The sequence below is a fragment of the Pongo pygmaeus genome, chromosome 15, assembly GCF_028885625.2.
Source record: "Pongo pygmaeus isolate AG05252 chromosome 15, NHGRI_mPonPyg2-v2.0_pri, whole genome shotgun sequence".
Lineage (NCBI taxonomy): Eukaryota > Metazoa > Chordata > Mammalia > Primates > Hominidae > Pongo > Pongo pygmaeus.
In genome coordinates, this window is record NC_072388.2 from 51373199 (window position 1) to 51396749 (window position 23551).

The 23551-nt window shown below is 38.5% G+C and overlaps 1 protein-coding gene across 1 annotated transcript; it reads left to right on the forward strand.

The window, feature by feature from the left end:
* Window positions 1–137: 137 nt before the first annotated feature.
* On the forward strand, window positions 138–21381 carry PSMC6 (proteasome 26S subunit, ATPase 6). The gene is made up of 14 exons (XM_054448730.2): window positions 138–607; window positions 1608–1687; window positions 1782–1821; window positions 2059–2111; window positions 4400–4467; window positions 4707–4821; window positions 7190–7277; window positions 11431–11492; window positions 11580–11703; window positions 12329–12390; window positions 14195–14315; window positions 14444–14524; window positions 17311–17382; window positions 20888–21381. The coding sequence occupies exons 1-14, from the start codon at window positions 481–483 to the stop codon at window positions 21004–21006; spliced, it is 1212 nt and encodes a 403-aa protein (XP_054304705.1). The 5' UTR covers window positions 138–480; the 3' UTR covers window positions 21007–21381.
* The last annotated feature ends 2170 nt before the right edge of the window (window positions 21382–23551 follow it).

Consider the following 23551-nt stretch of genomic DNA (forward strand, 5'->3'; position numbering starts at 1 on the left):
CCACCAAATGATAAGCAGATCTACCTTTAATACCTCATTCACTGACTGAATGGATGAATAAAACTGTCTACTTCTCCAGCACGTGGAGATCTTGGACAGTACTGTGTTATAACAAAGGCCATCTGTGTTGTGTCGACAGGCCATCGGAACTCTTTTGAAGTATTACACATTTCCTACTTCACTTCCATCTCAGTTTATTACAGAGCCTTTTATACTTCCGGGACAGCAGTGACTTAATACTGAGGCCTGTCAGGGGAAGACCGGGATATCTGAGTCCTGCTTTACCTATCTCGGCTTGCAAGAAACGGTATGGGTGGAGGCCTCCTTCAGTGTATGCCGGCGCTCTAGGTGAACCGAGACATAGAGGTGGAAGTGGAGTAGAAAGGCGGGGCCCACCGGAAGGGGCGGGTTCATGGGCGAACCCACCCCTCCAGGCAGGGTTTCGTCCCTCGCCCCGCCCCTTCCCCCGCCCGGACGGCCATGGCCATTCCCGGCATCCCCTATGAGAGACGGCTTCTCATCATGGCGGACCCTAGAGATAAGGCGCTTCAGGACTACCGCAAGAAGCTGCTTGAGCACAAGGAGATCGACGGCCGTCTTAAGGAGTGTGAGTGCACCTTTCTTTCCATGTAATCAAGTGCCTCGACTCGCTTCTGCCTCTGACAAAGTAGAAGCCTTTCGCCGAGCCCGGCAACCGAGCCTTAGAGATGACCAGGCCTAGGGCCAGGGACAAGGCGCTTTGTCATCCGGCCCTGAGCTTGTGGAACAGCACTCCTTCGGGTGTAGAAATGGCCCAGTCCAGCCCAGGTGACAGAACATCGGCGGCCTTGAGGTGGAAATGAAAAAGAAGTAAAGGAGGAATGGAGAAGTGGGCCGAGGATGTTTCCCAGATTAGGGTGCAGGAAGGGCAGTGTTGGTGGAGTCCCGGGACTCGGAGAGGGGAAGGCGCTTGAGTCAAGTAAGCTCAAGAGATGAGACCCAGGGAGTCGGCTTGTTCTTGGAGTCGAAAGACGGCCCCGGAGCTTAAGAGAGAAGTGTTCCAGTTGTCATAATAACCCATATCGTCTTGTCGTGTTTCGTGTTGTACTGTATCAGGCATACAAATTTCCCTTACCTCCTGAGTGCTTAACTTTTTTTTCAGTGCATTTTCATTGAAAAGCATGAGTAGTTTAATTAAATGGAGAACCATAATTAAATGATTCTGTGGAGAACTGCATTTGTTGACTTTATTTAGGGTAGAATGTCAGAGAACAATCCAAGTGGGTAGGTGAAGAGGTGAGGAAGGGTCTAACTGATTATCATTCGGATTTGTAGTCGCAAATCCTGTGTCAGGGTGTCAATATCTTCTAAGACTGTAACTTAAGATGTGCTTAAACAAGTATTGCCGGTCAAGAAAGTAAAAATATGGTGCTTTCTCTGTAACATTTTGTTGTTATACATGCCACCTACTCATTACAAACAGCATTATTTCTTTTATGGTTTGAAATAGTGGCTGTGAAACTTAGGTAAAGTGAAATAGACTTACGTAAACAGTAAAGTGAGACGTAGCGACTTAAACACACTAAGATTACTGTTCAATTAAAAATGTTCAAATTGTATTATTTCAGTAAGGGAACAATTAAAAGAACTTACCAAGCAGTATGAAAAGTCTGAAAATGATCTGAAGGCCCTACAAAGTGTTGGGCAGGTAGGTGATGGAGTTTGGGGAATAGGGGGTGATGGTAATTTGCTTTTTTATTTAGCCGTTGCCAAAAAGTAATGCTTTTTATTTTCTTCCTTAGATTGTGGGTGAAGTGCTTAAACAGTTAACTGAAGAAAAATGTGAGTGATGAATTAGCTTATTAATTAGTAAAGAAACAGCCCACCTCTCTCACTTTTGAAATGCTTATTATTTTAATGACAATAATGCAGAGAGAGAGTATTTTTGCATAGACTTAAGTTTTCCTTCAACTAATGTCTTCTTGGAGGACAGAAATACAACTAAACCCTCTGTCAACGTGGGTATGTATTTTTTTACTTTCTATTTTTCAATTAGTTCTTTTATGTTTTTTCTTCTAGTCATTGTTAAAGCTACCAATGGACCAAGATATGTTGTGGGTTGTCGTCGACAGGTAATACTTTATATTTGTATAGTGCCTGATGATTGACAAAGCAGTTTCATGTAAGTTATTGTCTCTAATTCTTGAGGCAAGCAGGTGGGGCATTTATACCCATAACTCACAAGGATGATTTGTTCAGACATAGCTAGTTATTAACAAAGCCTGAATTCAAATCATGGGCTTTGACTCCTGGCATTCCGTACTTTCTACTGTATTACATTGTCTCAGTCAGATCTATTAATAGCCACTTAGAAATAAAAGTATTTTAGAACTGGAAAATAGACATTTTATTTTAATGTCATTTTTAAAGAGGACTTAAAAGTGTTAGATACCATCAGTTACCTGTGTTTATATTTAGACATTCAGAACTGTTACTTATGGACTGTACCATGGCCTAAGTTAATTTTGTATGAGGTCATTTAGATTAGGGTAGGGCAAGTTGAAATAATTCTAAATTTTATTTTACAGTTATCAAAGATGCCAACAAATGACCTCAAGTCATTCAGTAGTGTCTGAAATCAATTTATGTATTATTCTTTAGGAAGTGTCCTTAGAGAATTCTTTTAAATTCATTGGAAGAGTTTTCTCTGTTTGTCATTTCAGGTTCAGGTTTTAAAACATTCACAGAATATGGCTGTAAGGGAGAATTTAATCCAGGAACTAAATCCCCTATTAGGATTTTGCCTAGTATATAAGCAGTTGACATTTTCAAACATTTGACATAAGTCAAAATGTTAGATACCTAAACTGACAAGGGGTTTTCATGTCCCTTTCAGGGCTCTGTGGATGCCGAAAGTTGGCATTTCTAAGATATTTCAGGTTGCATGGGGACAAGACTGTATTTGAAAACTAAAAAACATTAGAAAAGCCAAAGTATATATAAGTTGAGTATCCCTTATCCAAAATACTTGAGCCAGAAATGTGTTTTAGATTTTGGCTTTTTTTTTTTCAGGTTTTAGAATATTTGCGTTGTACTGGTTGAGCATCCCTAATTAAAAAAATCAAAAATTTGAAATGCTCCGATGAGCATTTTCTTTGAGCATCATGTCAGCATTCAAAAAATTTCACATTGTGGAGCATTTTGGATTTTCAGATTAAGAATACTCAGCCTGTATTCCCTATAGATGTAAACATTGAAATAGCTTCATATTGATTTATCGTCTTATTTTTTCAAGTAACCTCACTTCTTAGCTGTTTTTTCCTTAATTGTTATATTAATCCTAGTGTTTTGCCTATCTTCCTAAATTTGAAGCTCTTTGTAAAATCCTGTGACAAGTGGTCAGTAATTTATATGATTCCGAAATTGTATTGGCACGCAGTTTTTTAAACTATTAAAAAGTAACTTGGGTCTGGCGGGGTGGCTCATGCCTGTAATCTCAGCACTTTGGGAGGCTGAGGTGGGCAGATCACGAGGTCAGGAGTTCGAGACCAGCCTGACCAACATGGTGAAACCCCATCTTTACTAAAAAATACAAAAAAAAATTAGCCGGGCATGGTGGCGCACACCTGTAATGCCAGCTACTCGAGGCTGAGGCAGGAGAATTGCCTAAACCGGGGAGGCAGAGGTTGCCGTGAGCCAAGATGGCGCCACTGCACTCCAGCCTGGGCGACAGAGTGAGACTCCACACTCCATCTCAAAAAAAAAGTAACTTTATCTTTGAAAAATAACAACATCCTGAGTGTGAGGCAGATCTAGTAGATTCTATCTAATTTTAGCCAGATAAGCCAAGAAATTATTTAGTATGATTCAACCTAATGTGTAATGTGCTCAGCATGTGCCTGTCATGTAGCAAAGGCATGAATGATGGTTGCTGGGTTTTGGGGCTTTAAAGCATTTTAATAAAAATCTCTAAGGGGAAACCATGCATTTTTCTCTACTCTCATGAGCATTTAACACACATTCTTCTCAGAAGCTGTACATTTCAAAATAAATCTGATGAGCACACCTTTAAAATGCTTCCCTTTCCTTTCCCTAAAATGTTCACTAAGGGATTTTTCTATAAATGCTTTGGTAGCAATTCCCAAAGTCACTGTACCATTGCCGCCTCAAGCTTTGCGTGTTAGTCATTTCACATTTTACACTGAGATTACACAAAGGGGCATGCTTTTAAGGAGCAGGTGGAAATCACTTTGAATTACTTATTTTATAAGCCATTTTGTTAGCATAGAGTTTATAATCTCATATTTGTGTTCTCTCTGGAGGGTAAAAATGAGTGTTTGGCTTCTAAATATTAAACTCTCGTTAGAGTGTTATTCCCTTTTTAAGTCTTTATGTAATATCTTTTGTTTTACAAAACTAGCTTGACAAAAGTAAGCTGAAGCCAGGAACGAGAGTTGCTTTGGATATGACTACACTAACTATCATGAGGTGGGTTTCTTATTCTATTTAGTTAACCTTTTATTTTCACAAAGGGTGGTTTTTATCTGAGATATATGCTTCTTGAGATCACTGAATATTTTGGCACTTTTTCCCTTTTACTAGTTTCTAATTAAGCACATCTATGAGATCAGCTACAGGTGCTTGCATGAGCAAGTTATTTATATGCTATCTGTAGGCTAAGAGAAAATATATCTTTCAAAAGAAAAATACATACCTTTTTATTCTAGATATTTGCCAAGAGAGGTGGATCCACTGGTTTATAACATGTCTCATGAGGACCCTGGGAATGTTTCTTATTCTGAGATTGGAGGGCTATCAGAACAGATCCGGGAATTAAGAGAGGTTGGTACTGTGTGCCTTATTCTCTGAACTTAGCTAATAAATACTACTAGTTTTAGGATTCTTAACAGGAGAAACAGGATGAAAAAGTACTTTTTGTCCAAATGTTAGTTAAGAATATTATGTATTTACTATTCTTGCTAAGAAGAATAGCACTGAATTTCTAGCTGTAAAAATTACTGTTGTTTTTTTATTTGGAGATAATTTGGTGTTAGAAAAATCCTGCTCTTTTTGTGGCAAAGGAATGGAGAAAAAGCTAAGAGTAATTGATGTAATCTGATATCCTGTGGTTTCGATTATCATAATAAGTTACTTGGGTCAGAGCATATTTGGATAATGTGTGTGATGAGTTTTTTCCATAACCTCATTAATACTAGCTTCCCACTCTTACAGAAGAGTAGGGTACCGGTTCCTTAAATATTTTATTTTGTTAAAGCTGTTTGCTGCCATTCAAGAAAACCACTGGCTTTAGGATTGTCTTAAATCTTGTAAGCTTTTAGGTGAAGAATCAAATCAGGATTGCCTTACTTCATAGCACAGACAGCTTCTTAACTGTTATCTGTAAAGCAAATTACATTGTCCTATGGATTTTATCCTAAATTAGGCTGTGAATATTTAGGAATTAATGGGAATAATCGGAATGTCTTACACAATCTGATTTAAGCTTTAAGCCAGTTCTCATACTTCAGTACATTAATTTTTTTGGAACTCTTACTAAAAATACACATTACTAGGCGTTCTGAGTGGTTTTGATGGACTAGATTGGGGGTAGGCACAGGAATTAGCATTTAAGCAAGCATTCCAAGTGATTATGAAACCAAATTTTTCTTTGACAATACTTGAAGAATCACTGGTCTAAGTGTAGAAAAAAAAAAGGCAGTTCTCACCTGTATTAATGAAAGGGCAACAGAGGAAGAACTAGTGCTTCATAAAACGGTGAAAACTTGCTTTCAACAGTGATTTGCTGCATTAGCCATAGGAGCAGAAAGAATCCCATGTATACATGCAGTATCCTTTACTGTCTGCAGATACTTTACACTTTAGAGTATTGATTTCTCTCACTTCTGGCTTTTCCCAGTCACGCTTTATGCACATATGGACACAACTTTTTTTTTTTTTCTTTTGAGACAGGGTCTGGTTCTTTTGCCCAGGCTGGAATGCAGTGGTGCAGTCTCAGCTCACTGCAACCTCTACCTCCCAGGCTGAAGTCATCCTCTCACCTCACCCTCCCAAGTAGCTGAAGGCATGCGCCACCACATGTGACTAATTTTTTTATTTTTGTAGAGATGGGGTTTCACCATGTTGTCCAGGCTGTTTTCGAACTCCTGAACTCAAGCCATCCTCCAGCCTTGGCCTCCCAAAGTGTTGGGATTTACAGGCGTGAGCCACCGCACCTAGCCCAACACAACTATTCAATAGAAATTTCTCTCGGTAAGGCATGGTGGCTCACGCCTATAATCCCAGCACTTTGGGAGGCTGAGGTGGGTGGATCATCTGAGGTCAGGAGTTCAAGACCAGCCTGCCAATACGGTGAAACCCCCTCTCTTCTAAAAATACAAAAATTAGCCAGGTGTGGTGGTGGCACCTGTAGTCCCAGCTACTCAGGAGGCTGAGACAGGAGAATCTCTTGTACCCGGGAGGCAGAGGTTGCAATGAGCCAAGATCACGCCATTGCACTCCAGCCTGGGCAACAGACTCTGTCTCAAAAAAAAAAAAAAAAAAGAAATTTCTCTCTCAAGTTACTGGTACTATAAGTAATTTAAATTGGACTTTCAGATCTTCAATTTCTCTAGTCTCCACTTTTCTTCCTTGAATCACTCTTAAGAGCAGAACATACTGTTCTTTAAAAGCTGCCGTGGCAAAATGCCAACAGATAAAAATTGTATATACCTTTTCTTTTGGTATGTTGTCAAATCCATCCACCATTTTAGAATTATTTTGTGTTGTATTTTCAAATGCAAACTAGTATAGATCTTTTGAGTTGTGTTTTTTGTTTATATGTTCTTTTGACTTAACTGATTTTTTTGTAGTATAATTTTTCATTGAGGTATAATTACATTAAAAAAATGTAGATTCTTAAGTGTACATTTCAAATATGTTTGGACAAGTTATATATCTGTGTAACCATCACCCCAATCAAGTGTGTGGTTTATTTAAAAAACATTATTTAAAATTTTTTTAGATTTAAGAGATCTTAAATCTACCTGAAGCAAAGCCTCTTAATATAAATGGTTTTACCTAGCATGGAAGTCTAGGTCTATTAAGAATTATGATGTGTACACCTAACTAAGGTGATATTTGACTTAAAGTATTTGAAAGTACATTAAAAATCTTGACTAACTTTTTAAGAAAGATTTAACTTCTTTTCTAGGTGATAGAATTACCTCTTACAAACCCAGAGTTATTTCAGCGTGTAGGAATAATACCTCCAAAAGGCTGTTTGTTATATGGACCACCAGGTTGGTATTGAATTATTTCTACTCCACCAATAAGATAAATGAATTAAGGAATTAAAAAAAAAGACAATTTTTTTATTTTTATTTTTTTGAGACACGGTCTCACTCTGTTGCCCAGGCTGTAGTGCAATGGCACGATCTGGGCTAACTGCAACCTCCGCCTTCCGGGCTCAAGTGATTCTCCCACCTCAGTCTCCCACGTAGCTGGGACTGCAGGCATGCATCACCGCTCAAGTGATTCTCCCACCTCAGTCTCCCACGTAGCTGGGACTGCAGGCATGCATCACCATGTCTGGTTAATTTTTGTATGTTTTGTAGAGAAGCAATTTTGCCATGTTGCTCAGGCTATCTCAAACTCCTGGACTCAAGCGATCTGCCCACCTTGGCCTCCCAAAGTGTTGGGGTTACAGGCATAAACCACCACGCCTGGCCATAAGATGGAAATTTGATGTGGGCAGTTCTAACTTCTACTCTATTCAGAGTGAGAATGAGATAGGATATTTATGTCTACTGTTCTTTGAGGCATGCTTAGTGCATTTGTGCCTCACAGTACATTTATCTTACCAGGCCATGTGATTCTAGTGCAGCAGTCCTCAAATTGTGGTTCACAGACCCAGAGATGCTTTCATCGAATCTGTAAGGTCAAAACTACTTTATAATACTAAAATGTTAAGCCAGGCTCAGTGGCTCGCACCTGTAATCCCAGCACTTGGGGAGGCCGAGGCGGGCAGATCATCGGAGGTCAGGAGTTCAAGAGCAGCCTGGTCAACCAACATGATGAAACCCTGTCTCTACTAAAAATACAAAAATGAGCCAGGCGTGGTGGCGTGCACCTGTAATCCCAGCTACTCGGGAAGCTGAGGCAGGAGAATTGCTTGAACCTGGGAGGCAGAGGTTGCAGTGGGCCGAGATTGCCCTACTGCACTCCAGCCTGGCTGACAGAGTGAGACTCCTCAAAAAAAAAAAAAAAAAAAAAAAATTTTTTATATAAGGCAAATGTACCTGTAGCATACTGCTTGACATATGTAGCCCCACAGTGACACAAAACAAAAAACTAAAATGTTGTTTGGCTCTTTCACTGTGTTGACATTTGTGCTGATGGTGCAAGAGCACCATGGGTAAAATTAAATTCCTTGCACTGTAGTGTGAATCAGCATTAGTGGCATGAAACAGTGCTAGTTAGTAGCCATTGTGTTCTTGACTGCCACATACTTGCAGTGTAAAAAAAAAAAACTCAGTTTCACTTTAAAGTCCTTGGTGAAACAGTAAAAATTATTAATTTTGTTAAATATTCATCTTTGGGTAATATTTTGTGTTCTTTGTGATAAAATGGAAAATAAATATAAAGTACTGCTGCTGCATATTGAATAAGATAGTTGTCTTTAGGAAAAGCACTTGTGCAGTTATTTAAGTTGCCAGCTGAATTCATTGCTTTTTATGGAATACTATTTTTGCTTGAATGGACCATTTACAGATATGCTGTGGTTATCAGACTGGTTATTGGTTATTAGTTATTGATTACTCAAGACTGGTTTTTGGTTATTTGGCGCACATTTTTTCCAAAGCGAACAAATTAAGCCTGTCATGATAAACAACCGACACCATCTGTTGACATTGATAAAATTTGAACTGTCAAGTGAAAATTAGAATTTTTAGAAACATATATCTGGCACTATGTGGTTGACAGCTTTTTCTTTTTTTCTTTTCTTTTCTTTCTTTTTTTTTTTTTTTTTTTTTTGATAAGGTCTTACTCTGTTACCCAGGCTGGAGTGCAGTGGCGTGATCATCTTGGCTCGCTGCAACTTCTGCCTCTTGGGCTCAGGTGATTCTTCCACCTCAGCCTCCTGAGTAGCTGGTGCTACAGGTGTGTGCCACCATGCCAGGCTAATTTTTGTGTTTTTAGTAGAGGCAGGGTTTTGCCATGTTGCCCAGGCTGGTCTTGAATTCCTGGGCTCAGGCAGCCCACCCACCTCAGCCTCCCAAAGTGCTGGGATTACAGGCATGAGCCACAATGTCCAGCCACGGCAGCTTTCTAATGTATTAATACTTAAAGACTTTTCTGATGAGATAAGTGGTGAGAATAACAAAAATTTTTTATAATGTGTAATGAAAAATGTCAACATTTGGAAGATTTGCATAACTCAACCAGTAGTTTCCAAATAATCAATGCTTGATATTAAAATATTCATAAGTAAAAGATCCAGTCAGTGCGCAGGACTGACTGTATTTTAATGTAACAGAAGTTTCTGTCATAGTCCATGTTGTAAGTAGTTAGCTGTTATAAAAAAGACAAAAGTGTTTGCAAGATGTAGAGAAAAGAGAAAGAACCCTTGTACACTGTTGGTGGGAATGTAAATTAGCACAGCCATTTTTGAAAACATGGAGGTTCCTCAAAAAACTAAAAATAGAATTACCATATGATTCAGCAATCCCACTTCTGGGTTTATATCTAAAGGAATTGAAATCAGTGTGTCAGAGATAGCTGCACTCCCATGATTATTTCACAAGATACAGAAACAGCCTAAAAATTGCCCATCAATGGATGAATGGATAAAGAAAATGTGGTAGCCGGGTGCAGTGGCTCACGCCTGTAGTGCCAGCACTTTGGGAGGCCGAGGCGGGCGGATCACCTGAGGTCGGGAGTTCGAGACCAGCCTGACCAACATGGAGAAACCCCGTCTCTGCTGAAAATACAAAATTAGCTGGGTGTAGTATTTCATGCCTGTAATCCCAGCTACTCGGGAGGCGGAGGCAGGAGAATCACTTGAACCTGGGAAGCGGAGGTTGCAGTGAGCTGAGATCGTGCCATTGCACTCCAGCCTGGGCAACAAAAGTGAAACTCCATCTCAAAAAAAAAAGAAAAAGAAATGTGGTAAATACACACATTGGAATACTATTCAGCCTTAAAAAAGGAAACCTTGTCATTTGTGACAATATGGATGAATATAGAGGATGTTATACTAAGTGAAATAAGCCAGACACAGAAAGACAGTTACCACATAATCTCATTTTCATGTGGAATCTTAAAAAATTGAACTCGTAGAAACCAAGAGTAGAATGGTGGTTACCAGAAGTTGTGGTGGTGTATGGGGATAGGGGAGATGTTGGTCAAAGGATATAAAGTTCACTTAGACAGGAGGAATAAGTTCTAGGTGATTTATTGCATAGCATGGTGACTATAATTAATAATGTATTAGCTATTTCAAAATTGCTAAAAGTAGATTTTAAATGTTCTAACCACAAAGTAATGCTAAGCATGTGAGGTGATGGATATGTTGATTTGCCTGATTTAATCATTCTTCAATATATACATGTATCATAATTTAACCCATAAATATACAATTTATTTGTCAATTTAAAATAGATTTAAAAAATTATAACATTTTGATTAAAATTTTAATGTTGACAGCAGAAGTACTTTGGAATTTTTTTTTTTTTTTTTTGAGACAGAGTCTTGCTCTGTCACCCAGGCTGGAGTGCAGTGGCGAGATTATAAGCTCACTGCAACCTCCACCTCCCGGATTCAAGCGATTCTCCTGCCTCAGCCTCCCCAGTAGTTGGGACTACAGGCACGTGCCACCACACTCGGCTAATTTTTTGTATTTTTAGTAGAGGCGGGGTTTCACTGTGTTTCGATTTCCTGACCCCGTGATCTGCCCGCCTCGGCCTCCCAAAATGCTGGGATTACAGGTGTGAGCCACCACGCCCAGCCAAGTACTTTAGAATTTTAAATGAAAATTCTATTTAGGATTTAGCTTTCATTTTGAAAAATTTACTTTCCAAACGATTATGTTCTTAAAAGGATTTTAAAAATTTGTTTCACATAGGCCGGGTGCGGTGGCTCCTGCCTGTAATCCCAGCACTTTGGGAGGCTGAAGTGGCAGGATCACTTGAGCCCAAGAGTTCAAGACCAGCCTGGGCAACACATCTCTGAAAAACAGACAAACAAAAAACTTAGCTGTGCGTGATGGCACATGCCTGTGATCCCAGCTACTTGGGAGGCTGAGGTGGGAAAATCGCTTGGGTCTGGGAGGTCAAGGTTGCAGTGAGCTGTGATCTCGCCACACTCCAGCCTAGGTGACAGAGTGATTGCCTGTCTCAAAACAAATTTTTTTCTACCTTACCATCTAATTAAGACTTCTTTTGTCATTCTTAGGTACGGGAAAAACACTCTTGGCACGAGCCGTTGCTAGCCAGCTGGACTGCAATTTCTTAAAGGTAAAGGGAAGATTATTTTGTACTTAACTGAAATTTAATTTTACTTGAATTATCTTATATTTACCTTACTGTTTTTCCTTTAATCAGGTTGTATCTAGTTCTATTGTAGACAAGTACATTGGTGAAAGTGCTCGTTTGATCAGAGAAATGTTTAATTATGCTAGAGATCATCAACCATGCATCATTTTTATGGATGAAATAGATGCTATTGGTAAGAATAACACCCTTGTTGAAAGTTTTAGGACTTTTTTTTAAATGTAAAAGAACCTTTTTCCCTCTCTTAATCTGTAATTGTGACTTGTATGAAGTAGATACCACAATGAATCAGATGTTACTTTAACCAATTTTAATAAATAACCATTCATGGCCGGGCGCGGTGGCTCACGCCTGTAATCCCAGCACTTTGAGAGGCCAAGGTGGGCAGATCACAAGGTCAGGAGATCGAGACCATCCTGGCCAACATGGTGAAACCCTGTCTCTACTAAAAATACAAAAATTAGCTGGATGTGGTGGCACGTGCCTGTAATCCCAGCTACTGAGGAGGCTGAGGCATGAGAATCACTTGAACCCAGGAGGCGTAGGTTGCAGTGAGCCGAGATCACACCACTGCACTCCAGCCTGGTGACAGAGCGAGACTCCATCTCAATAAATAACCTTTCACTTTAACAAAATGAGAAATGTTACACCAAAATCAAGTCTAACTTTGTCAGCATAATTCTTGCTCTTTAATTTTCATCTTAATGTTTTAAGCCACAGACTGTTATGTTCTGTTTTCTTAAATGATGGTTGTAGAGGAAAAGAGTAATGCATATAAATTTCCAAATCTACTATCTTAGGTGGTCGTCGGTTTTCTGAGGGTACTTCAGCTGACAGAGAGATTCAGAGAACATTAATGGAGGTAATATTTGGTAAAGGGGGTTTATAAAGAAACCAATGTTTATTAAATGAACTGAACATTGCGTATTTGATAGTCAAAATATATAGAACATTTTAAATGAAATATGAAATTTGAAAATATTGTCAGGAACAAACATGTTTCTCTATTACAAACTCTAAGAAAATGACTACTAGTAAATAAGGCTATCTGCCAAATTCCATTTGGTATATACCTGTACTATTCTGTGTTTTTTTGAGTAGATCAGTCATTCATATATTTAAATTCTTAGGAATGTGATCTTGCGGTAGTTTTATGAAGACATTTTTTGTAATGGTCATATTAAGACTGTTGGCAATAAATGAGCTATAATTATATATGAAGCTGCTCTAAAAATTATTTTTTTCTCTCACTTTATTGCTGAGACTGAGGCAACTAAAATAGTTTTGATAATTGAAGAGGATAGATGACAGAATGAAAGAATGCACATAAAGCCTTCCCCCAGTTTTACCTTTCCCCACTCCAAATTCTGTGAAAGTGATATCAAGAGTCCAAATACATTTTCCACTTCAAATAGAAACTAGGTAGCATGGGTATTGCAGTGTCAAATTCTTTCTCCTTAGAAGTATTTGAAAAATCTTTTTTCATAAATTATACAGAACTGCTCAGAAGATAACATAGCATTTGGAAATTATAAAATCTCTTAGAAACCTTAAATTGAGATTTTTTAAATAACACAAATACTAATTTTATTCAAGTAACTAATATATCATCAACTAACACATTGTCAGACTAGCTATATTTTAGAGAGTTTGTTAAATGCAGTAAGGTTTTTCATTTATTCAAGAAAACTTTAGAAATTGAGGACAATATTTTTTATGTCTTTCAGTATTTCTGTGTACAGTAGAATTATTTGAAAAAATAGGCCAGGCGTGGTGGCTTCTGCCTATAATCCCAGCACTTTGGGAGGCCCAGGTGGGCAGATCATGAGGTCTAGGCATTGAGACCAGCCTGGCCAACGTGGCGAAACACCGTCTCTACTAAAGATACAAAAATTAGCTGGGCGTGGTGGCGCGTGCCTGTAATCCCAGTTACTCAGGAGGCTGAGGCAGGAGAATTGCTTGAACCCAGGAGGCGAGGTTGCAGTGGGCTGAGATCGCCCCATTGCACTCCAGCCTGGGTGACAGAGCGAGAGTCTGTCTCAAAAAAAAAAAAAAAAAAGGAGTCCCAGCTACTCAGGAGGTTGAGGTGGGAGGACTGGTCGAGCCCAGGAGGTGGAGGTTGCAGTGAGCGATGATCAGGCCACAGTACTCCAGCCTGGGTGACAGAGTGAAACTCTGTCTCAAAAAAAAAAAAGAAAAATTTCGGTTTATTATCAAATTTGTAGAAAAATATTTGTATCCAGTTATCCTAATATAAATGTTATGTCTGACATATCATAAGCACTTTATATATTGGATTTTATTATTAGCTTTTATTTTAAAAAATAATTGATAAAATTTTGGACATTGGAAATTAGATCCACATAGTTTAATTTCATAATTCTTGACATGATGGAAGCCTTCAGATTTATTAAAACTACCTGGTAGCTATAGAAAGATACATAGCTATTAAAAGGTACATAATCTAGCTTAGAACTTTGAGGCTAGAAAGTATATCCCTTTATATAAGAGAGAGAAAAAAGTAGAATTCTATCAAATGACCATTCTGAAGATAGAATATATCTGTCTGTAGACAATACATTTCATGGCATTAGACATATAAAAGGTGTGTGCTATTTTTTTAATGGTTAGAATGTTTTGTAAAATCTGATTCTTAATATTCTTAGTTACTGAATCAAATGGATGGATTTGATACTCTGCACAGAGTTAAAATGATCATGGCTACAAACAGACCAGATACACTGGATCCTGCTTTGCTGCGTCCAGGAAGATTAGATAGAAAAATACGTGAGTTAAGATTCTTTACCTACTGTCCATTTCCCTTTGTGCCCATTTCTTTTTCCATACTTCACTTCACCTTCCACTGTATTTTAAAAAAGATAAAACTGGACTATAAAATAATTTTTTATTTTCAGATATTGATTTGCCAAATGAACAAGCAAGATTAGACATACTGAAAATCCATGCAGGTCCCATTACAAAGCATGGTGAAATAGGTAAGGAAGTCATCTATTTTATTTGTATTTACATTTGGTAAATGAAGAAAAATACTGTTAGAAATTACTGATAGTTTCCTAAATCTGGTTTTAAATTCAGCAAATGTGGTGGTTTTAAATTCAGCAAATAGTTATTGAGCATCTACTATATGCTAGGAACCATTGTAAATGTTTTGTAAGGGCTGATAATATAGCAAGGAACAAAACAGACAAATTTCTGCCATTAGAGAACTTACATTCTTGTTAGGAAAAAAAACAGATAGTTAGTAAAACAAAGTATAATAGATGATAATAAGTGCTATGGAGAAAAATAAAGCAAGAAAGTGGGGGGCAGGCATGGTGGCTCACTCCTGTAATCCTAATGGTTTGGGAGGCCGAGGCAGAAGGACCGCTTGAGGCCAGGAGTTTGAGGTTGCAGGGAGCTATGATCATGTGACTGCACTCCAGTTTGGCAAGACCCTGTTTCAGGGGGGAAAAAAAAAAAAGAAAAGGGGGATAGGAAATTAGGGAAGTGCCAGGAGTAGGCATGAGGATATGTTTTTAAACGACAGGGAGGATTAGCACAGGGAAGGCCTTACCAACAAAGTAATTTATTTTTTAGAGACAGGGTCTCACTCTTGCCCAGGCTGGAGTGCAGTGGTGTGATCCCAGCTCACTGCAACTTCTGCCTCCCAAGCTCAGATGATCCTCACACCTCAGCCTCCTGATTAGCTGGGACTACAGGCACACACCACCAACCCTGTCTTGTTTTTTTGTAGGGATGGGGTTTCACCATGTTGCCCAGGCTGATCTTGAACTACTGGGCTCAAGCAATCTGCCCACCTCGGCCACCCAAAGTTCTGGGATAACAGGCTTGTGCCACTGCACCCAGCCTGGTTTTTTTTGTTTTGTTTTGTTTTGTTTTGTTTTGTTTTAAATTGATTCCTGTTAAATGCTGACAATAGGTCAGATAAAGAGTTCTCAAAGTAGACCTTTGGATTTAACTATGTGGAGGTCATTGGTAATCTTGTCAAAAGTAGCTTCTTGGGAGTGGTGGAGGTGAAAGCCTATTTCAGATGAGTTTCAGAGAGATTGGGAGGAGAGGCATTGAGTTTAGACATTTCTTTTAAGAGTTCTACAGAGGGGACAGAAGAAGTAGAAGGGGAATGCCGATGAGGATTTGGCAGAGTTTTCTTTAAGATGGAAGAGTTTACAAGCCCCCCTCTTTTTTTTTTTTTAATAATGCTACTGGGAGTGACCTAGGAGAAAGAGAAATTGGCAATGTTCTTCCCTTGAAGAGGGATTAGCCCTATATATATGTGTACTTTTATGAGACTGGGGGGAAGGCAGAGTACAAAGAGGCTTATGATGACAGGTTCTTAGATAGTGCAGGAACTTGTAGAAGTGTTTTTCTCTGAATGCTTCTGTTTTCTCAGTGAAGTAGAATGCACATTCAGAATGAAGATAGGGAAGTATTCTTAGAGATTTGAGGACAGAGGAGAAGGTATAAAGTCATTATCTATGGAAGTGAGGGATTGGACTAGGGTGCAGGCCAGTAAAACATGGCTTGTGAGCCAAATTCGGCTTGCCCTGTGTTTTTGGAAACAAAGTTTTGTTGTAACCCAAGCATGCCCATTTATCTGTTGTCTATGGCTGCTTTCCTACTGGAATAGCTAAGTTGAATAGTTACAACAGAAACCATATGGCTTGCAAAGCACACAGTATTTACTCTCTGGCCCTTTACATAGAAAAGTTTGCTGACCTCCAGACTAGGGAAATGTAGTATAATTTCCAGGCAGCCTTAAAAACTCTTTAGAAGTTAATGGTCCAGAATAATGACAAATAGCTGATTGTTGACTTTCACTATCTTCATTGCCCCTGTTAGAGAGTTTTGAGTTGGAAAGACCAAACTGAACAAAGGATGTCAATGTATAGGTTTCTTCCACAAATACTGAGCTCTTGCTAGATGCCAGATACTGTGCTAGTCTTGGGAATTCTTGCTCTCAGGAAGCTTACAATGAACTTAAACCTGATTAAAGACAATTCATGAATATCTGTATGATTTCAAATAGAGAATGACATGCCCTATATTGCCTGACCAAACGGTGCATCATCAAAGTTATTCAAACTGTAGTAGCCTGTGCTGTCTTATTTCTCTTCCTATTCTGTATCAGATCCATTGCTGCTACCCCAATCCTATAGCTCTTTGATTCATGTCTGTTATGTGGGTGAGTGGAGAACTCACTGTATTACTGCTACCATAGATCTGATACTTCACCACTTGAATCTTGCACAGAAACCAGAGAAGCTAGCTAATGCCTGCTGTAGCATTTAAAAATTCCATGTGATACAATTATGTATGATTACATTTCAGTTTTGCTATACTTTATATTTGGCTTATATGATTAAAGTAAACAGTAAATTCCATTGTTATAATTGGTTTTGAGTGTTATGGGTTTATTCAAATTAAAGATTTGATTACAGTTTTGATAAGAGTCATAGCTTAACAGGTATCTGGAGTTCACATGTGCATAGCTATTTCACTGTATAAAAATAGGTTAAGATATTTTGAGATTTTGGTGATATTTCCTGTTTTTAAAGTTTCAGGGGTGTGTCTAATTCTGCTTGGTGCTGGTTTATTTAACAGAAGTCTTAGTTTTTGGATATTAATATTGTGGAAAGTTAACAGAGCTGATGTCTAGCTGATCAAACTCAAAGTAAGCTCTTCAGTTTAAATTTTCGATGTGGGCATAAATCAAGTAAAGGTCTAATTTTTAAAACTAATTTCCAGTATTTTTTCTAAACAGATTATGAAGCAATTGTGAAGCTTTCAGATGGCTTTAATGGAGCAGACCTGAGAAATGTTTGTACTGAAGCAGGTAAGGGTTTAAAGTACAGTTTTACTATTGATTTTGATTTTTAAAATTTGGTGAAACTGTTTTGAGTTTGTCCGAAAGCAGAGCGTAGACTTTGCAAGGATTTGGGTTCATGCCGTTCTTTTAGGAATTGATTCCAGGAAATAGGAGAAGCAGGGCAAGTGAGATGGAAAGAGGGAAAGCTAATATGAGCGTGCACCATTGAGGTAGGTGCTATAGGAAGAGGAGGTTAGATCTCAGAGAAACATACAGAATGCCTTCCAGGATCACCCAGCTGAAAGTTGGGAGACTAGAACATTTATTTACCAGTACTCATCCCCCATTGGATGAGATTTGCCCTTGGTAGTGTTAACTCCTTTGCACTTCTACATGCCTTAGGGCAGAATGTGGAAGGAGAGGCATGTAATAGAACACTGGCCCCCTGAAGTAAGTCTGAGGTGCTACAGAATTGCCTACCACACTTGTGACTGGAATTAGAATGGGCCAGCACCAGAAGTATCTGCTGCAAAATGAATCGTGTATGTTGTCTAATACTAGTCTATGAGCAGTGTTTTGAAAGATTGATTTATGAATTATGTGATCATGCCATTTGTGTAAAATGTAGTATTTAAATATAATTTTCTGTGGATTGTGTGATACTATTTTTTTCACTTCTACATGGTATGTAAAAATTGTGTGATGCTATTTTTATTTCCAGTACCAAGTAGCTTTAATACCCTACCTAGAATCATTTAGTTTTTGTCTTCCATACAGAATCTTTAAATAGAAAAAATAAACTTCTACAGTATAGTTACTGACTTTATAGGTTATAGATTTTCTTAAGTATTAGAATATGTGATTTCCTCTTGCTTTTCATATCATGTTTAGCCTTAGTAAATTCAACACAGTGTTTAAAGCAGGTGCTCAGGGAGGGCTTCTCAGTACAGGTATCTTCATGGGTATTGGGTATGCTGTGAGTCAGTATCTGCATCAGATATGCAGGTCAGATACTTCCATTCATGTCTAGAAATGCTGTCAATACAAATCAGGGTAAATCATGCTCATAGAGCCTTATCAATAAACTAAACTATTTAGAGGTAAACTGTCATATAGCTTGAACAAGTTAGAGTAATTTATGACATTCTCTTTCCAAAATGTAAACCAGACCAAATTATTATCAGAAGATTGCTTTGGTTAGATTGTAATCCAAATGCAAGCTGTGCAGTGAACTTAAAGGCTGTTGCTATCAAAGTATACACTTTTTTTCATTACATATTCTTACAAATTTACCTTTAGTTATTGCAAATGAGCTATAACTTCTGTGTGGATTAAAATTTTAGTTTTTTTTTTAACTAGGTGGGACATTCACATCTGGAAACATACTGAAATTCTTATCTTCTTTTTAGACTTGAAGGCTTTTTTGTTAACATTTTTCTGTAAGTTAAAATACACTTGATTCAACTATAGTTGCCCTTCCTGTTCAGGTCCTGACATTATCTCTTTTGGATTATAATACATCTCTGTTTTATTTTTTCTTTTGAGACGGAGTCTCACTCTGGCCCAGGCTGGAGTGTAGTGGCATGATCACTGCTCCCTGTAGCCCAAACCTGATCATTTCTCCTTTATCTCCCAGTAGCTGGGACTATAGGTGGGCGCCACCACACCCAGCTAATTTTTGTATTTTTTGTAGAGACGGGTTTCACCATGTTGTCCAGGCTGGTCTCAAATTCCTGGGCCCGAGTAATCCACCCACCTGGGCCTCTCAAAGTGCTGGGATTACAGGCACAAGCTACCAGGCCTGGCCAGGCATCTCTTGTGCAGATTTACTTATTCACTAAAGTGATTTGGAAAATAGCCATGTGTGCAAGGTTTACAAAAATAACCTACCTAGTTTCACTGTAGCTTTCTAAACAAGTTTTGAAACTTTGTTATTTTTTAAAAATCAGTCATTTCACCCAGTTTCTAGGACAACATAGATTGTTTCCTTATGTAGAAATCTAGGACAACATAGATTGTTTCCTTATGTAGAAATCTAGAAAAGAAGATAGGAAATAATCCTTGAAATCTTCTATTTTAACTCGCTTATTTTATGTAAGTGAAAATTCAATACAGGCAGATCCTCAATGGAAATATTAGAATTCATTTAATTAGTAGATAGCAATAACCTTATCTGCTTTAGTTTATCATGAGTTAGGATTATCTCAAAATCTGGGACCCATATCCATGACACAACTAATGTTTAAAAAACTGCATTCAAGGAAACTTTTACCCCTTTGTCAAATACTATTTGAGAAGGTACTTGTCAAAAAGTTGAAGGAAAAAACTGAGTTGTGATACTCAAATATGAATCAAATAAAAATACCGATTTGTACATAAATTAGGTAAATTTTAACACATGAATAATGACCCTGAGTTTTGCTAAAACCCGCTGTTGGCTTTCTATATGATTCCCTATTCTCAGCGTTTTTGATTATTAACAAAGAATGGCTATCAAACTTACTTAAGATTTTTTTTCCCCATAAATGTGTGCCTTCCAGCAAATTGCTTCCTGTCAAGTTAAATTACACTTAAAATGTGTGTGTGTTGGTAATTTTGATTTGCTTCGGTTTTTTATGCTTGTTTTTATTAAGAGCTACAATTAGATACAGGGACCATTTAAGCCTGATTTTATGTTATTCATTTTTTTGAGACGGAGCCTCACTCTTGTCACCCAGACTGGAGTGCAGTGGTGTGATCTTGGCTCACTGCAACCTCCGCCTCCCGGGTTCAAGCGATTCTCCTGCCTCAGCCTCCCAAGTAGCTGGGGTTACAGACGCCCACCACTACGCCCAGCTAATTTTTCTGTTTTTAGTAGAAACGGGGTTTTACCATGTTGGCCAGGCTGGTCTCGAACTCCTGACCCCAGGTGATCTGTCTACCTTGGCCTCTCAAAGTGTTGGGATTACAGGTGTGAGCCACTGTGCCCGGCCTTGAACCGGATGTTAAATATTCATATAATTGTCTTACCTGTTTTTGTTTTAGAAAATAGTCACAACACCGCTATGGATTTTTTTTTGAGATGGAGTCTCGCTCTGTCGCCAGGCTGGAGTGCAGTGCCACTATCTCAGCTCACTGCAACCTCCGCCTCCTGAGTTCAGGCCATTCTCCTGCCTTAGCCTCCTGAGTAGCTGGGACTACAGACGCGCGCCACCATGCCCAGCTAATTTTGTGTGTGTGTGTGTGTGTGTGTGTGTGTATTTTTAGTAGAGATGGGATTTCACCATGTTGGCCAGTATGGTCTTAATCTCTTGACATCGCAATCTGCCCACCTTGGCCTCCCAAAGTGTTGAGATTACAGGCGTGAGCCACCGCACCCGGCCTGTGGATTTTAATTGAAAAAAGATAGTGGTTTTTAGCAAATTAGAACTACTGGCTCAGAAGTAATAAATCTAAGCTTCACATTTATTCCATAGAATTATATTGTTTTTCTTATAATGAACATATAATTCATATGTGATATATAGCAGTCATGTTGTTTTATTCTCCACAGGTATGTTCGCAATTCGTGCTGATCATGATTTTGTAGTACAGGAAGACTTCATGAAAGCAGTCAGAAAAGTGGCTGATTCTAAGAAGCTGGAGTCTAAATTGGACTACAAACCTGTGTAATTTACTGTAAGATTTTTGATGGCTGCATGACAGATGTTGGCTTAATGTAAAAATAAAGTTAAAATAATGTATGTATTGGCAATGATGTCATTAAAAGTATATGAATAAAAATATGAGTAACATCATAAAAATTAGTAATTCAACTTTTAAGATACAGAAGAAATTTGTATGTTTGTTAAAGTTGCATTTATTGCAGCAAGTTACAAAGGGAGAGTGTTGAAGCTTTTCATATTTGCTGTGTGAGCATTTTGTAAAATATTGAAAGTGGTTTGAGATAGTGGTATAAGAAAGCATTTCTTATGACTTATTTTGTATCATTTGTTTTCCTCATCTAAAAAGTTGAATAAAATCTGTTTGATTCAGTTCTTCTACATATATATTCTTGTCTTTTCTAAGAGTATATTTACTATGGTCCTTTAGGTTCTTTAGCAAGTAAACTATTTGGTAACCCAGATGGATTGTGGATTTTTGAATATTATTTTAAAATAGTACACATACTTAGTGTTTATAAGATCATCTTCTTAAATAAAACATGGATGTGTGGGTATGTCTGTACTCCTCCTTCCAGAAAGTATTTACATATTCTTCATCTACTGTGATTAAGCTCATTGTTGGTTAATTGAAAATATACATGCACATCCATAACTTTTTAAAGAGTATGATTCAACATAATATTTGCTAATATGTGACTTGGTTTTCTTGGTTTATGTAAGATGATAGGTCCCTGTTGAGGATGTGAAGGTCTGGACCCTCTTCCAGGAAAAATTCTAACATACAATTTTGCATATACTATAATTTCAGGAAATTTATTGTTTCCCAAGCTCATCCAAGGACTCTTTAGGTATCTATGGATACCTGGCTAAGAGTGTATGATGTAGGGGATGTAGGAGTGTCAGAAATGTTCAAAACAAGATTTCTATTACCTATACATGATTCTTACATCATCTGGCAATAAAAGCTATAACAAAGTACACAAAGGAATCATCATTGGGCATCAATAATTATTAAAGATGCTGGTGAAAAGAAAAAAGACAACTTCAGTTTCATAAACACTAAAGAACCAAAAAACGTGACCTCGCTAATTATACAATAATTCTTCAAATTAAAAACTTCCTAGCAGGATATTATGTGCCTTTTTATAATTTTAGAAGATGAACAGTTAAAATAGTGATAGAGAAAATGGAGTGCTCAAGTTAGCCATCTCATAAATTATTGTACAGTTCTATTTCTATGTGTTGGCAGTGCATTTTATGTGACAGAATGTAGGGGGAGGTTTAAGTCAAATATCTATGTGATCTTTTCACTTATAATTTGCATTTAGTTAAGGAGTGACTATCTTGCCTTTTACCTTTGTGCTAGTGGTTGTTTTTTAAAGAATCAATTTGGTGTACAAATCCTTTCTTTCTTTCTTTTTTTATTTTCGATTTTTTTTTGAGATGGAGTTTCGCTCTTGTTGCCCAGGCTGTAGTGCAATGGCACTATCTCGGCTCACTGCAACCTCCCCAATGGCACTATCTCGGCTCACTGCAACCTCCGCCTCCCGGGTTTAAGCGGTTCTCCTGCCTCAGCCTTCCAAGTAGCTGCGATTACTGGCATGCGCCACCATACCCAGCTAATTTTTGTATTTTTAGTAGAGACGGGGTTTCTCCATGTTGGTCAGGCTGGTCTCGAACTCCCGACCTCAGGTGATCCACCCGCCTCAGCTTCCCAAAGTGCTGGGATTACAGGCGTGAGCCGCCGCGCCCGGCCCAAATCTTTTCACCGTGGGTTTACAGGCATACGCCACCACACCCAGAGAATTTTAAAAAAATTGTTTTTTAGAGAGGAGGGTCTTACTATTTTGCCCAGGCTGGCAAACTCCTTTTAAAAGATATTGAAAGCCATCTGGTTTATTATTTTTATTTCAAAATATAATAATTAATGGATGAAATTTTACAGTATTATATACAATTTACTGAGTCAGCTATCAGTTCCTTTTTCTGATTTTTTCTAGTTGCCATTCTTGATATTTTCTAGGTAATCTAAACTGAGTTGTATTTTCAAGTACTCTTAAAATACTTTAAAAAATTTTAAATTGAGCCGTTTAATTCTTTGCTTAAAGGTGATGGGTGTTTCATTTTCTGTATGGCACCACGTGATTTTAAATTGAACTCTTCATTTATTAGTCATTTGGTTATAAACTCAGCATAGATTGCGCAGAATTTTGAGAGAGGAGAAACTATAGCTTTCCTTTCGGATGCCACTGTCTGGTGGGTAGCATGTTTTGCCTGTTTGTTCTTATGTTAAAGAAGGGCTCTACGTCCTATCTGGAAAGGGCGGAGCTGGCTCGGACCGCCCCACTGCCTTTCCCAGGACCTTCACTCGTCCTGTCCCACCGCAGCCCCGCCTCCTCCACGCCGGGTGAGCTGTGGCCTAGCAGCATCCGAGGCTCCGCCCCCCCCACCCCCCAGCGTCTGCGCTCTAGCGAAGGGGCGGAGCAGGGCGGTGGCACGCTGACACCTGGCGGCGGCGGAGGGCGGGCAGAAGGCGAGCGTGGGCTGGGATT

What these genes read in the sequence shown, in the direction of transcription:
- PSMC6 (XM_054448730.2), top strand. Translation starts at nt 481, where the DNA reads ATGGCCATTCCCGGCATCCCCTATGAGAGACGGCTTCTCATCATGGCG. An exon ending in TTCAGAGAACATTAATGGAG is followed by an intron (nt 12,391 to 14,194) that starts GTAATATTTGGT and finishes TAATATTCTTAG; the next exon opens with TTACTGAATCAAATGGATGG. An exon ending in TACAAAGCATGGTGAAATAG is followed by an intron (nt 14,525 to 17,310) that starts GTAAGGAAGTCA and finishes TTTTCTAAACAG; the next exon opens with ATTATGAAGCAATTGTGAAG.